Raw genomic sequence first — 14,446 nt, forward strand, 5'->3', positions numbered from 1 at the left:
TTTCCACTTATGATCCTTACTAGTGGAATTAACTAGTTGTCCACCAGTAAAGTGTTGCCATTACTCTCCCAAATGGATATTTTCTATTAAATACCAACCAGTCTCATGGTGTCCCACTATGGCTATATCTTTATAGCTTTCTGCTCCTCAAATGGGTTTTATTTTTAATGATTTTCAAGAGCTCTTCTAGACTATTCTGTAATTACGTACTTAGCTGATAATTACTATCATTTTATTACAGCTGTATTTAAAAGGCTAGTTACCTTGCCCACCAAAATATTTCCCCAAAATAGTGCTTACCAAAGACCAACTTAAGAATCCTCACAAAAATTCCATTCAATCTCATTTGGCTTAAATTGGAGGAAAACAAAAAGCATGGCATTTCCCAATGCTGTCTTCACATTGGAATACAAGAATTCTCTGCAGGGTCCTATTAAGCTGAACTTTGTAGACGAAGTGACAGGACTAAACACTACTTTTTAGTGAACTGGGTTGTAACGAATGCTGTCATGTAGTTGATTCTGTCTCAAATGAAGTTTCCAGCTAACCCTTTGTTTCATAAATTTCTAATGTATACCAGAAGCTGCACAATAATCTGCTTTATGCCCAGCATTGTTGCTCATAGCACAGAATAAGTTTCTGCCCACAAGACTGTTACAGTCTAAGGGCACCTGCATGGCTCAGTCGGTTAAGCATGACTTCAGCTCAGGTTGTGATCTCAGGGCCCTGGGATTCCAAGGTGTTACAACTTAAATTTTTTTTTACAGACTTACATGTACCATCTTCAAAAGCAACATTTTAAATTGTGCCCCTCCCCCCAAATATTTAGCAACATTTTATATGGAGCTGTAGAACAAAAATCAGGTTGAAAAGTCATCTCATCTCTGGTGCTACTTTCCTCCCTGTTTTTATATCTTCCTGACTAGTGCCATTGGCTGAATTCTAGCAGTAAGGTGAGAAGGCCCTAAAGGCCTCTCTTAGCATTGCATTATAGCAAAGACCCAAATTTATCCAAAGGCTCAACTGTCTTTTTGCCAGAAACCAGTCTTAAATTCCTCTACTTTGCCGTGATTGCAACTAATTATCCCCAAAGTTATTCTTGCCAGTTATGTGGAATATTGACTACCCTCTGGACATCACATTTCCTGGTTCTTAAACACCAACGCCAGTATTGTAACTCCCATTTTTCTCAATTTTTAATCAAATGCATTCCTTAAATGAAATTAAAAGAATACTTTGACCATTAATGTGTATCCAGAACCTTGAAAACATATCTTTTGATCAAAGTATGACACTAGGAATCCCAAACCCTCTCCAGGAATGTGGACAAAGATTTATATACCAAAATTAGGCAACTAAAGGGAGACAGGGAAATAATATGCACACACCTAAAGGGGTAATGGTCAACAAATATATCCATGTAAAGATTACACAGACACAAATAACATTCAAGTCAGGTAAGGATCTGTGCACGTGTATCAGTATAGCCTTTTGGACAACGACTAAGTACTACTTAGCAAAATTTTACAGCTGCACCTCTGGGAATCTAGTCAACTGAAACACTTAGACAAGTTGTACAATCAAAATATGGTTAAAGATGGGTATTGCAGGCTTTGTAAAACTGGCATCAATTTAAATGTTGCAACTGGGATTAAATTATGATCAATAGATATGATATGGATACCAAATGTGATGCCACCAAGTGTAAACTTTGAATAACACGTTTTAAAAAGAACTATAGAGTATTACCTACTAAAGGTCACTTTTTAAAAAGGAACCTGGATTTATTTTCTTTAAAAGCCTGTATAATTTTAAAATTAATATTCCAAGAAATTTTCAGTGTGAAAATGTTTAATAATCTCACATGAAAAAACTGGGCTTGATAAATCCTCAATCTGTGCATACTATCAAAATATGTATATTAACAGCAAAGGGGGAAAAGGAAACCTACACCATCTTTGTTATTGGAATAACAGTAATGTATCACTTTTTAAAGGAGTGGGAAGGAGAGACACATTTGGTTCTAATACAAGAGCAGGGAATAATCAATCACAGCCAAGGGGGTTGGTAACAGCCTACAGGACAAACCTTAGACCCCACCTCTTTGTACAGCTCACAAACTTAGAACATTTTATTTTTTTTTTTTTACATTTTCAGTGGTTGAAAATATTTTGTGACCTGTGAAAATTAAACTTTTATCATAGCCCTGCATGTCCAACCATTTAAAATTGTCTATGGATGCTTTCTCACCAACAATGGCAGAGGCGAGTAACGTGGACAGACCCATGGACCACAGAGCCCCAAATATTTAGTGTTTTAGAAGGAAAAAAAAAAGATTGTAAGACTTTGGCTCTATTCATTCCCTTGGTTACTCAGTCCTAATGCTTCCTCCCAAAACAAAGAAACAGCACCAAGTTCAAATCTAGTGCAACCAACCTACCTTACCTGAACTGCTTTTGACGAGTCTTTAGTCTACTCATGAATTTCAGCCAGAATACTTTGTAAACTTGCTAGATTATAATGAGATTTAATTGGGATTTACTAATCTAGATCATGGAACTATTTCAAAAGAGAGTCATATGGTGGGTGAGAATGGATCAGAGTATGTAAAAAAGGAAACCTGCTAGGTACTCTACAAATGAGGTGAGATTATCAATCTTTCTAACTTCTAAGACCTGTTTTGTCCCCTAGATACAAATGATTAGCAGAGGAAAAATGTAAAAAGCTCCTTAATGAGCACCACAAAATGTATTTTAAATGATGAGATTTCAGTTGTTACTCTGCTAGGAGACAATAAGCAAGGTCGATTTAAGGCAATTATTCTGCTTCTACAACCAAATCAGAAACTGAAACAATTTTATCTAGTCAGTAGAAGCTTGGCTGTGTAGCACTCTACATCCACATAACTGAAATGCCACACCAACAGGCACAGACGAAATGAGACCAACTGAAGTACGGCAAAGATGTTAACTGGGGAGAGGAAGGAGGACGGGCACTCTTCATGTGAAGTTCTACACCTAAAAGGAAAAACCCGTACCCCAATTCCTAGTTTTGCTGCCAATGAGAACTTACCCAATTTGTAAAAAAGCTGTACCAAAGCTAACCCTTGGAACAAATCCTCCCAATTTCCAACATCAAGGAGAAATGGAAATTAACACAGGAGCATATAGTTAACGAAACAAGTATCACCAGGCTGGGTGGAAGATTACAGATTTTTATTCTTTATATTTCTTTCAAGTTATTCCATTCAACATGTTTTGCTTTTGTGATCATTAAATCATTTAAAAAATAAACCCGATATAATTCCTTAAACCTAAGCAGCATGCTAAATAGCTAAATGAAATGTTACCCCAGCCCAAAAATAATTATTCCAATGAGATACTACATTTTTCTTAAATCGACTGATGAATTAGCTGCCCTATAATCATGGCATTTAATTATTTGTTTTTTGGCCAGCTTTTCCAGATAAGGCTAACTTTTTAAAACCTTTGCTACTGCAACTAACAAAAAGTGATATGGCTAGAATAGCGCCCCCCCAAAAAAAGATTCCTGAACCATCAAATAGAAAAATAAAGACAATTTCTATCATTCCTAGGACACCAACAGTTCCATTTCGCTAATGTGTTTATGGTGTCTTGCAGGACACTAGATTTCCTCCAGTACTCTCCTTGAACAGTGCTAAACCACAGCACCTGTGGCTTGTTTAAATATCAGTTTGTATTTAAGCTTATTTTAAAATGCTTTTTAAATTTTGTATTAAAGTATGTTCTTGGTCTAGAGCAGGGTTTAAGTTCTACACACTGCGGACCTAAGATCTTACGAGGCAGGACCAAGAATAACTAGTGTGGAAACAAAGTGTACTACAACAAAACAGAAAACCAAATAAACATAAAGCTCCTGTCAATGCCTCAGGATTTCAGGGAAGCTCCTAATGGGCAGAACAGATTCTCAAGAAGCCACTTACATATTCAGATTCTTTTCCTCTCCCCCAGGGCTTTGCACATGGTGTTCCTCCAGCTTAGAGGTGTTCATCTGGCTGGAATCCAGAAGAGCGGCCCTTCCCAAGTACTTCCTTCCCTTCTCCAGGACAGAGTTGCAACTGCAGTTTGTCTGTGCCCCTCCCCCATTGGAAGGGCCACAGGAAAAGCCGCATGCCAATCTCATTCACTTAATCATCCCCAAGTGGTAGTGTTGGGCACATAGAATACTTTTGTCAAATTCACTGTTCCCTTAAGCTTAGGAGTTACAAAATCAAAGGCTTATAAGGGAAGAGGACTACACAAAGGAGAAAGTGGGCCTGGAAGGGGACTTGAGGCAAGCAGAGTCCCTGAACGAGGAGAGATGCGCTCTTAATCTGGAGGCTGCTTCCTCCCAGAAGGTGAAGGTTGCTATGCACAAACGCTGGGCATGGTCACAGTTGCCAGATCTTCACATCATTAAGTTACCAGAATTTGGGATTTTTTGTCACGTGAATCTCCTGATTTTAAAAATGTTGGCACTGAATTCAGAATGTTTTAACCAATCACATTGTGTGGGCCAAGGAAAAGGCCCAAAAGCCAGAGGTAGCTGCCAGTTTTGGGAATCTATCCTGGCCTCTCCCAGAGCTCCTTTAATCCTAAACACGTTCAACCAACAAACTGGCTCATTTCATCCCACTGGTTGAGAAAGAGTCTTATCAAAACAATGGGGGCTCTTAACAAAATTACAAAGGAAAAAACAGGATGCCATAAAATCAGGAATTCATGTATTTGAAACAAAAACAGTGAATTATTCCACTAATTTAGGACTTCTACAACTCAAATAAGTAGACATAAGAGTCCTATTCTAGACATATTTTGTGGTACAATGAATTTAAATCTGGAATTTTAGGACTTACAAATCACTATGTGATACTAGCTATCATCACAAGTAGTGCCACCTGCACTAAATAAAGCTCATCTCTACGGAACTGCTTGTGTTCATTTTGGCCCCAGAATGCGATTCAGTTTCCTTGATTGCAAAACACCCTCTACAGCACAGGAACTGTTATAAATGTCAACTGCTCTTAAGAGCTTTAACTTTACAACGTTAAGGTTACGAACAATTTTATTCTGAATTAAACTAACATTTGTTTCCAAGCAATGCATTTATTTGGAAGGATACCAGTTACCACTCATCAAAAACTTTTGTATGTTGAAAATGTAATTTTAATAGATAATTCTTCATCTTACATAGGAGCACAATAAAATACACCACATTCTGAAGAAACTCCAGAAGTTAAGAGAATCAAGAGTGGGGGAAATTCAGACGGGCTACAATATCCATTACCTTAAATTGCGAGAGACAAAGGTTCCCACCTGCGGGTTAACATTTACATACTTAGGACTGGCTACACTGATGACTTACAAAGAACAAGGATAGGGAATTCGATACGGAGAAGGGTGGGAAAGAACAGTTTTTTGAGGGGAGGAACTCTGTCAATGCAGAAAAAAATTACTGAATATCAAACAATAGGAGCTCCCATAGCAAATACTGAAGGATGAAAGAATCATTAACTGAGGATCTGATACTCTCAAAGGAAGAAACCTTTCCGATGACACTTACGCAAGCTGGCTGCTTGAGATCTGCTCATCGGGTCTATAAGGAAGACTCCTAAGTGCCTCAGCAACCCCAAATGATTATCAGATTGGTGTTTCCTAGTAGCACATACCAGTGGTTACACGTGAAGTTTCCAGACAAGAACTAAGAAGAAGGTCATATCCCAAGTGCCAGACACAAACAAATGTGGCACAGCGTGTGAGTCCTACATAAAGTCAGTCGCAGCGGCTGCTCTGCTGCGACTGTCCTGTGCAGTAAGTGTCAAACATCATGGCAAGACACCTATGATCATCTAATCAGACAACACAAACACATTTATTCAAATTTCTAGAGGTAAAAAAAATATCAAATACCGACGCTTTATGCATGCTCAGGGCCAGCTTATAAATACTCCATTCAGTGACATCTTAACACAAGTTTGCATCAGTGAAAAGAAACTGGCAAAATCCACCTCTTGCTGGATCAACTTGTCAGATGGTGAAGACCAAAAGAGAATGTTCCATCAGTTTTAATTTTTAAATACGATTGTCACATTGGGAAAATGAAATAAGCACAGTAAAATAAACTGTACAAAGGCAAAGTAGAATAACAAAAAATATTTTACTAAAACATAAGATTTACAGAAGTTTCCAGACAAGCCATACAAAATGGTCACAAGCTTTTTCTTGAAGGAAGGATTCTACACTTGACAGCAAAGTCACAATGTTATTAGTGAGGGCTGTGATGTTTGTTTAATGTTCCCATTTTGGTTCAAACAATCAAGCTTGTCCATCTACAGCGTCTAAATAAAGTTAGACTTGGCTAGAGAGCATATTCTAAAGAACTGGTTAGCTGCTTTTAACCAATGCAATTAGATCACCATAAAAAGGGGGAAAGGAGCCCATAAAATTAAAATAAAACTACCTCTCCCCCTCAAAAAAAGTAATAAAGAAAAACACCCACACCCCTGCAGCTAACCTGACAGCTACCTTCATTCACAGTGCTTTATACTCAAACCATGAGGGGGAAATGAATAAAAGCAGAGAAGGGCCACTGCTTTTAAACGTTTCACAACAATCCAGATGGTACTTCTAGCCTCTGCTCATGCTTTACAACAATGAATCAGGACAAGACATAGATTTGCTAATGTGCATTTAATCACCAAAGGACTGAAGATGTCTGGGCTTTTATTCTGTAATGTTTCTAAGACTGTGTCCATTAAATGCAAACAAAAAAGGAAGAAGTCTTGGCAGAACAGGAGAAGTGATGCACACTTGATGATCAGATCGATTTTATATATTATTCATGGCATATAGCCTAGTCCATGCTCTAGCTGTAGACAAAAACAAACGTGCAATTATTATTTTACTTAGTTCAATATGTTACTTTCCAAACTCTGTAAACATAAAGCAGTATTCTGTTAAATTCATGCCATTTTCTGTCATCTGGATCAGACAGACTGTGTGTATATCTAATTACCAAAACACTACAACGGAATCCAGAAGTTCTACAAAATTCAGCAGGATGAAAAGAGTTGTCTCCTTTTGTCTCCATTTCTAGACATGCTCTCCACTAATTTTGTTAAAATCTGTAACAAGAAGAATCCTACTCATTTCAAACTCCCTAGCTATAAACTGACATAGTTTTATTGATCAGATGAATTACAAAAGCAGCTCAAAAGAGTTCAGAAGTTTTCTAGTGTATTCATGTACTGCTAGATGAATGGTACACACCAAATATTTGATAAACCAGGTAGTGCAGGTTATACAAGTTAAGAGCTCCCAATTATAGGCTGTCTTTACATCTGGGGGTCATGAAGCAGGCCCTAACTTGGAACTTAAACATCTGTTGTTAAGAGGTGTTTACATATTAGAAACAGGATCTGACTTATTCCTCTTAATATATTTTTTCTTTTTGTTAAGACTCGAAAAGATGTTTTTAAAAAGGTAGTATAGGGCGCCTGAGTGGCTCAGATGGTTAAGCGTCTGCCTTCGGCTAGTGTCATGATCCCAGGGTCCTGGGACTGAGACCCACATTGGGCTCCTGGCTCAGCGGGGAGCCTGCTTCTCCCTCTCCCTCTGCCTCTCCCCCTGCTCATGCTCTCTCTCTCTCTGTATCTCAAAGAAATAAATGAAATCTTTAAAAATAAAATAAATAAATAAATAAATATTAAAAATTAAAAAGGTAGTACATATTTGTTTTAAAAAGTGGAAGTGGTGTGAAGGAGAATGGGTATTAAATACCTGTTTCTATGGCTTGGGCTTCGTTGGTCTTCCACTGCTCCGCTACATCATTTGCTAATGGATCATCTGGATTGGGAGCACTTAACAAAGCCTGGATCGATAGCAGAACTGTGCGGATCTGCAGTGCTGGGGACCACTTATCTATGAAGGCAACAGGCCCAGAATGATCAGCATGAAACAACAGCCCCAGAACTCCTGCATTGCATTCCCACAGACCTTTGTGGTCTTTATATAAGGCAAGATTACAATGTTCAGATTCTCAATACAGAATGCTTAAGAGAAAAAGGAGAAATCTTAATAGCATATATTAATAAAGGTAACACTTACCTTTCAAAATATCTAAACATATTCTTCCCAACTTGTCTACATTAGGATGATAAATTTTGGTCATGAAACGTACTTTAGGGGCTGCCATCGGGTATTCTTCTGGTAGGAATAGTTCAAGCTTAAAAGTCCCTCCCTCAAAGGGGGAATCCTGGGGGCCAGCAATGACCACATGAAAATAACGGGCGTTGCTCTCATCTGGTTCTGCTTTAATGCCAGGAACTGGTTCTGCCAGCAAACGCTGGGTTTCCTACAACAGAAAAACATGATACATTTATGAAACAAATGTCACTTTGCTAAACACCAAGTTAAAAGACTATTTACATAATCCCAATCACCTCAATGCAACTGCAAGTGAATACTGATGACATACACTGCAACTACAAATGTCTGAAAATATGTTGATAATAAAAATTAGGCTAATGAAACTGATTTTATACTAAGGAGAGAAGTGAGGAGAGGGGAGTGGAGGAGAGAGGAGGGGAGAGAGAAGAGAAAAAAGAAAATAACACTGGGATTATCACATAGGTAAATAAAGGCAACTTACTCTGTTTAAACTCTACCAAAACCTTTAAAAAGTAAAATTAGGGGTGCCTGGCTGACTCAGTCAGCAGAGCATGCGACTCTTGGTCTTAGTGTTGTGAGTTCCAGCTGCACGTTGGGTGTGGAGATTACTTAAAAATAAAATCTTCTAATTAATTAATTTTTTAAAAAGTAGAATTAGTTCTAAAAGTCACTGAAAATCTGAATGTAGGAGGGAGGGCCAAGTGCCTAGGCACCTGAACAGAGCTAGCTAGAACTATATACAACCTTGACACCAAACACTTTAATGCTGCTCGCCAACAATCATTAGGTCTCTTTTCCATCTTTCTCCCTCTCTCCTAAATAACTATAACACTCTTCCCTCTCTCTTCAAACCTCCAGTACCTCTATCCTCACCCTCACTTTTGGCTGATGACTCTGCTTTCTATTTCACGAGAAAACAGACATGCTTCCCACTGTAGCATTTGTACACCCACCTTCAACTGTGTACCCATGTGCTTTGCCTGTCCTCCTGTCACTGTGAAGGAAATGGCCATCACTCTCGGCTAAGACTGACCTCTCCTCTAAAGCACTAGATCTCATCTCCTTCTCACCTATCCACGGACATTGCCCTAGCATCTCCTTCGAAACTCTCCTGAATCATCAGTTCCCCCTCTTCACTGGATCTTTCCCCAAACTGTACAAATTTGCTGTAATTTCTCCCAGTAAGAGGAGAAAATAACCTTGACCTCACTCTCCCCCCACCCCCACCAGCTAATGCCCCACTGCTTTGCTGCTCTTTCAAAGTAATCTATACTTGATTGTCTCCAATTTTCCTCCTCCCTCCTATCTTGAACACAACTCTCCAATCAGGGTCTATCCAATAACCTGTCTGTTGAGGTCACCAGTGATTCCCACACAGTTAAATCAAATGGCCAATGCTTAATCTTCATCTTATTTGACCTAACTGTAACATCTTACCCAGCTGGTCCGCCCTCCTTGCCAAACACCACCCAGCTTCCTGTAGCCAAGCTCTCCTGATTCTCTTCTACTTGTCTGGCTGCAACCTCCTTGCTGGTTCCCTCCCTGACTCCCCAACACTGAAGTGCGCCAAGGCTCTGTACTAGGGCTTCTTTATCTACACTCTTCCATAGTGATCCCATATTGTCCAATGAATCTAAATACTAAATACGCCCTGTATATGATGTCTCCCCAAATTCATATCCAGCACAGATCTCTCCCCTAGATCACGCCTCTTTTATCCATAACCACCTGTTCAACAGCTCCTCTTGAGTATCTTAATAAGCATCCCAAACTTTGCATGACTTTCCCCACCTTCAACCTGCTCTTCCCTCAAAGCCTTCTTCACCATCAAGCCATCCTTCCAATTGATCAAATCTTTTCCTTCATACCCCACCATATCTAACCTGATTGGCATATTTTGTTCACTTGAATTTCAAAATCTACTGGACTGCTTCTTACCACCCTGCGGCTACACTTCTAATCCAAGCCACCATCAGCTCTCGGCTGGCATACTGCAATAGCCTAACTTCGTTCTTCTTGCTGCTGACTTTGTTCCCCACTCCCTCCTGGGTCTGTTTCATGGATCTTTCAAAGTCCTTATAATGGCCCCCCAAGAAGAGGCTTTATATGATCCCCTCACTCTGGCTATTCTTAACTCATCTTCGGCTATGTTTCCCCCAATACTCCCACTCTGGCACTTTGCTCCAGCCAGATTAGCAGCTTGGTAATTTTCCAACCTGCCAGGCATACTCCGCCCTCAAAAGCTTTGCCCTCGCTTTTTTTCCCCTGAAATTTCTATCTGGTTTGCTCCCTCAGAGCTCCTAAGATCTTCATTCAAATGTGTTTTCTTAGTAAGGCCTCCATAATTGAAACTGAAAAAGCCCATTTCCACCCTGTCCCACACCCTTCCTATCCCTGTTCCCCTAATTTTATCTCCACAGCACTACTAACATATTACACATCTCACTTATTTTGCTCAGAATGGAAGTGCCATAAAAGGAGATTTGTGCCTGTTTTATTTACTGCCATATCCTCAGCGTTTGGAACAGTGCCTGGCACCACAGATGTTCAATAAATACTTGCTGAATTATGAATCTATTTGATGTTACAAAGAACAAGGAATAAACTATCAGAATTGCATCTTTAACATTAAAGCAGTGTTATTCAGAGCAGGATGTGCACATCACAAGAGGAAAACAAAAGGATCCATTCAGGCATGGGAAGAAATAATCTAACTTCTATTTATAAACTTACTGTCAGCCAAAAATAGTTAACACTCAATAAAAGAAACTGACAATACCATGTGTAATTTTATATATTAGTAACATATTTTCAACATTTTGAATAGGCATGTGCAGTCGAAGTTTTAGAACACTGCTATACCTAAAGTTTTAGATATGAAGAACAATGAGAATATTGTATTTACACTGCCTTCACTTAAGAAAAATCCTACACCGGGGCACCTGGGTGGCTCAGATGGTTAAGCATCTGCCTTCGGCTCAGGTCATGATCCCAGGGTCCTGGGATCGAGCCCCACATCGGGCTCCTGGCTCAGCAGGGAGCCTGCTTCTCCTTCTCCCTCTGCCTCTCTCCCTGCTCATGCTCGCTCTCTCTCTGTATCTCTGTGTCTCAAATGAATAAATAAAATCTTTAAAAAGAAAAAAAAAAGAAAAATCCTACACCTTACACCATTTCATTCTACAGCCTACAGGGCACATACTAAAAGAGATTTCCCTGTCATATACTGAAATAATCATAAGATGCAGATAAAAAATTAAACCCGTTTCCAAACTGTGTTAAACCCATAGCCATTTAAAGTAATGCCTTTAGTACTTTAATTAGAGACTAGTTTTTTTGCTTTGTTTTAATCGTGGCAATACAAGGGCAAATGAGAAACTGAAATGCTATAAACTACTTTCAGCAAAATGTTCTTTAGGTTCAAAGTAAAACATTCTTAGAGCATTAAAAATCCTCAAGAAGAGGGGCACCTGGGTGGCTCAGATGATTAAGTGTCTGTCTTCAGCTTGGGTCATGATCCCAGGGTTCTGGGATCGAGCCCCCGCATTGGGCTCCCTGTCTGATTCTCCCTCTCTGCCCCTCCCCGCCCCCAGTGTGTGTGTGCTCTCTTGCTCTCAAGCTCTCTCTTCCTCTCTCAAGTAAATAAAATCTCAAAAAAAAAAAAAAAAATCTCAAGAGGCAATAATGAAGCCCCCCCCACTGTGGGAAGTCCTCCAACATGGAATTAGAACAAAAGAGGCCAGGCTTCATTTTTAGCATCAATCAATCAATCAATCAAGATATTAAGGATCAACAGTAAGAGTAAAGGAATGAGAAAAAACCTAGATGGTAAAATTCCTTGAATTGTGACCTCTCCTCACCTCCATCCTCCTTTTGTTTTGCCCCAGGTCTTCCTATTTTTAGAAATCCATAAGGAGGGAGATTGGGAGGCTGGGGGTCTAAGAGCCCCAAAATCCCACTCCCTGGTTACACAAAGTAGTAGCAGCTCTATTCAAGGCTATAAAAAGCTGCCAGAAGGGCCTCCAAGATCATATCCCAAAATAGCCTCAAAATTACTCTTAGAACACATTGTCAGAGATTCAGCATTCCTTCCTCATCTTCAGTTCCTCCTCAAAATAAGTGTCTTTCTAAAGAATGTACATATTAAACATATCACATGGCCTGATCAATTTTAAGATTTAATCAGAACACATTCTAGCATAAGCTTTTAAGTGTGGAAAACCTTTTGAAACAGTTTTTATATGCTCTCAAGTTCTCATGGATTTTGATATAATGAACAGATGCATAATTATTTGACTACATGGCACTGATTTCCCAAACAAACCCATAACATAAATTATGGGAGGAAAAAAGAATAAAATCCAAACCAAATGGAACAAGTCTCACCCAAAGACCTTGGGAGTCAATTTTTTTCCCAAAAAAGGCAAAAATGGGTAGGATATAAAATCCTTCCTGCTACTACTCACACATGGTTAACTATGAAACACCTAGTTTTATATTATTCTTTGGTAGAAAGACAGTGAAGTACACTGTGATTTCTTCAAGTCTAGAAGTAACGGGTTCAAACTCCTACTGCACTGCTTACTTAACTATTACTTTTGAGCAAATAATTTACACTGTTCTGAGTCTCAGCAGACTTATCTATATCATAATTAAGACCGCCTCTCATGCAGAGTTGCTATGAAGATCAAGAGATAATACTGCAGAAAGACTTAACAAATGAGATCACTTAGGAAGGCCATAGCCATATACAACCAACTCAAAAAGAATTAAGAACAAAGCACAATAACAAATCTTAAAGATTTATTAAATAACAGTATTTGTTTTTACAGAAAACAGAATAACCATTAGTTTCATTATGATCCTACTTGTTTAAAAGCAATCCTCCGACCCAGTCCCAGGTAGAACTGAGTTTAGGCCATACAGAACAAAAAGCACTGTAGACTATTTAGGGAATTAGTTACTAAAAAGCAAAAAGGAAGTACATAAAAATAGAGTATGATTTTAAGTGGCAATAAGATTAAGTCTCAAGAAAACTATCTCATCTTACAGAGTGAGGGTAATAGTTCATGTTATAAATACCTTAAAGTGGAAGTAAATAACATCAAATTGATCTGGTCATCAATACATCTACTGGGACTTGAAAAGCAAATTCCAGGATTATACCACAGTAAACTGCAGCACTTGAGTTTGTCAACTAAATTCCATTAACTAGGTCTTGTCCCACTTTAAAGTTCAATAACAACTTGTGCTCACTATGAAGCAATGTAAGGTCTTATTATACATTTTTTAAGGCAATGAATGAATTATGTACAGTAAAATTTTAGATAATAAACAGTATTCTTAGAAAAAGAGTAGCAAGGGCGCCTGGTGGCTCAGTCGGTTAAGCGTCTTGATTTTGGTTCAGGTCATGATCTCAGGGTCCTGAGATCTAGCCTCAGGTCGGACTCCATGCTCAGCAGGGAGTCTGCTTGAGATTCTCTCTCCCTCTGCCCCTCCCCCCCCCCAAAGAAAAAAAGGGAGGGAGGAAGAAAAAGAGTGGCAATTTGCATATGAGAAAAGTTGATACATAATAACTTTCTATATACACCTCCAACATATGTCTACAGCACTTAGGTTTTTCCCTATTTAGAATATTCTCTGGTGACACCTGGGTGGCGCAGTCAGCTAAGCGCCTGACTTTTGGTTTCAGCTCAGATCGTGATCTCAGGGTCATGATATCCCTGCTCCATCAGCACTCAGCACAGTCTGCTTAAGACTCTCTTTCCCTCTCCCTCTGCCCATCACCACACCCTCTCTCACTCTCTAAAATTAAAAAAAGAATATTCTCCGAAACACAAAAATGCAATGTATTACTAATAATGTCAATTGTCGATCTTTTAGATCATCTCACCCAAGAGCCATCTGACTATACTTGATAACACTATCAATTTTTTTGTCACAATTAGTCTTACCAAACTGAGAGATGCCTCAATGATGTCTACTCTGTCTACTCCAACCTTTGTTAACTACATCTGTAAGCAATTTTAAAATATTAACAAACAGGGGCTCCTTTTTGGGATTACTGATAAAGCAAAAGCCTATTTTTCAATTGTAAGCTACTTTAAGGGCATCTACAACTTCACCATCTACAATAAGTGGGCACTAAAAAAAAATGTTAACCAATATTTTTGAGTGTCATGCTCCCAACATTTTATCCATGAGCCATGTCGTTTTTACTGCACAATTTTGGTCAACACAATGAATTTTAGGAACGCATA

The 14,446-nt window shown here is 38.9% G+C and overlaps 1 protein-coding gene across 1 annotated transcript in view; it reads right to left on the reverse strand.

Moving 5' to 3' along the window:
* Positions 1-5,876: 5,876 nt before the first annotated feature.
* The window catches only part of UBE2N (ubiquitin conjugating enzyme E2 N), a 37,689-nt gene continuing 29,119 nt past the window's right edge, over positions 5,877-14,446 (reverse strand). Inside the window, exons 2-4 of the mRNA XM_036077454.2 lie at positions 8,127-8,373; positions 7,800-7,940; positions 5,877-6,889 (exon numbers count right to left, since the gene is read on the reverse strand). Coding sequence (XP_035933347.1) covers positions 6,849-6,889; positions 7,800-7,940; positions 8,127-8,373 — 429 coding nt within the window. The 3' untranslated portion in view covers positions 5,877-6,848. The remainder of the gene's footprint in view (positions 6,890-7,799; positions 7,941-8,126; positions 8,374-14,446) is intronic.

Source organism: Halichoerus grypus, chromosome 6 (genome assembly GCF_964656455.1).
Source record: "Halichoerus grypus chromosome 6, mHalGry1.hap1.1, whole genome shotgun sequence".
In the NCBI taxonomy this organism is placed as follows: domain Eukaryota; kingdom Metazoa; phylum Chordata; class Mammalia; order Carnivora; family Phocidae; genus Halichoerus; species Halichoerus grypus.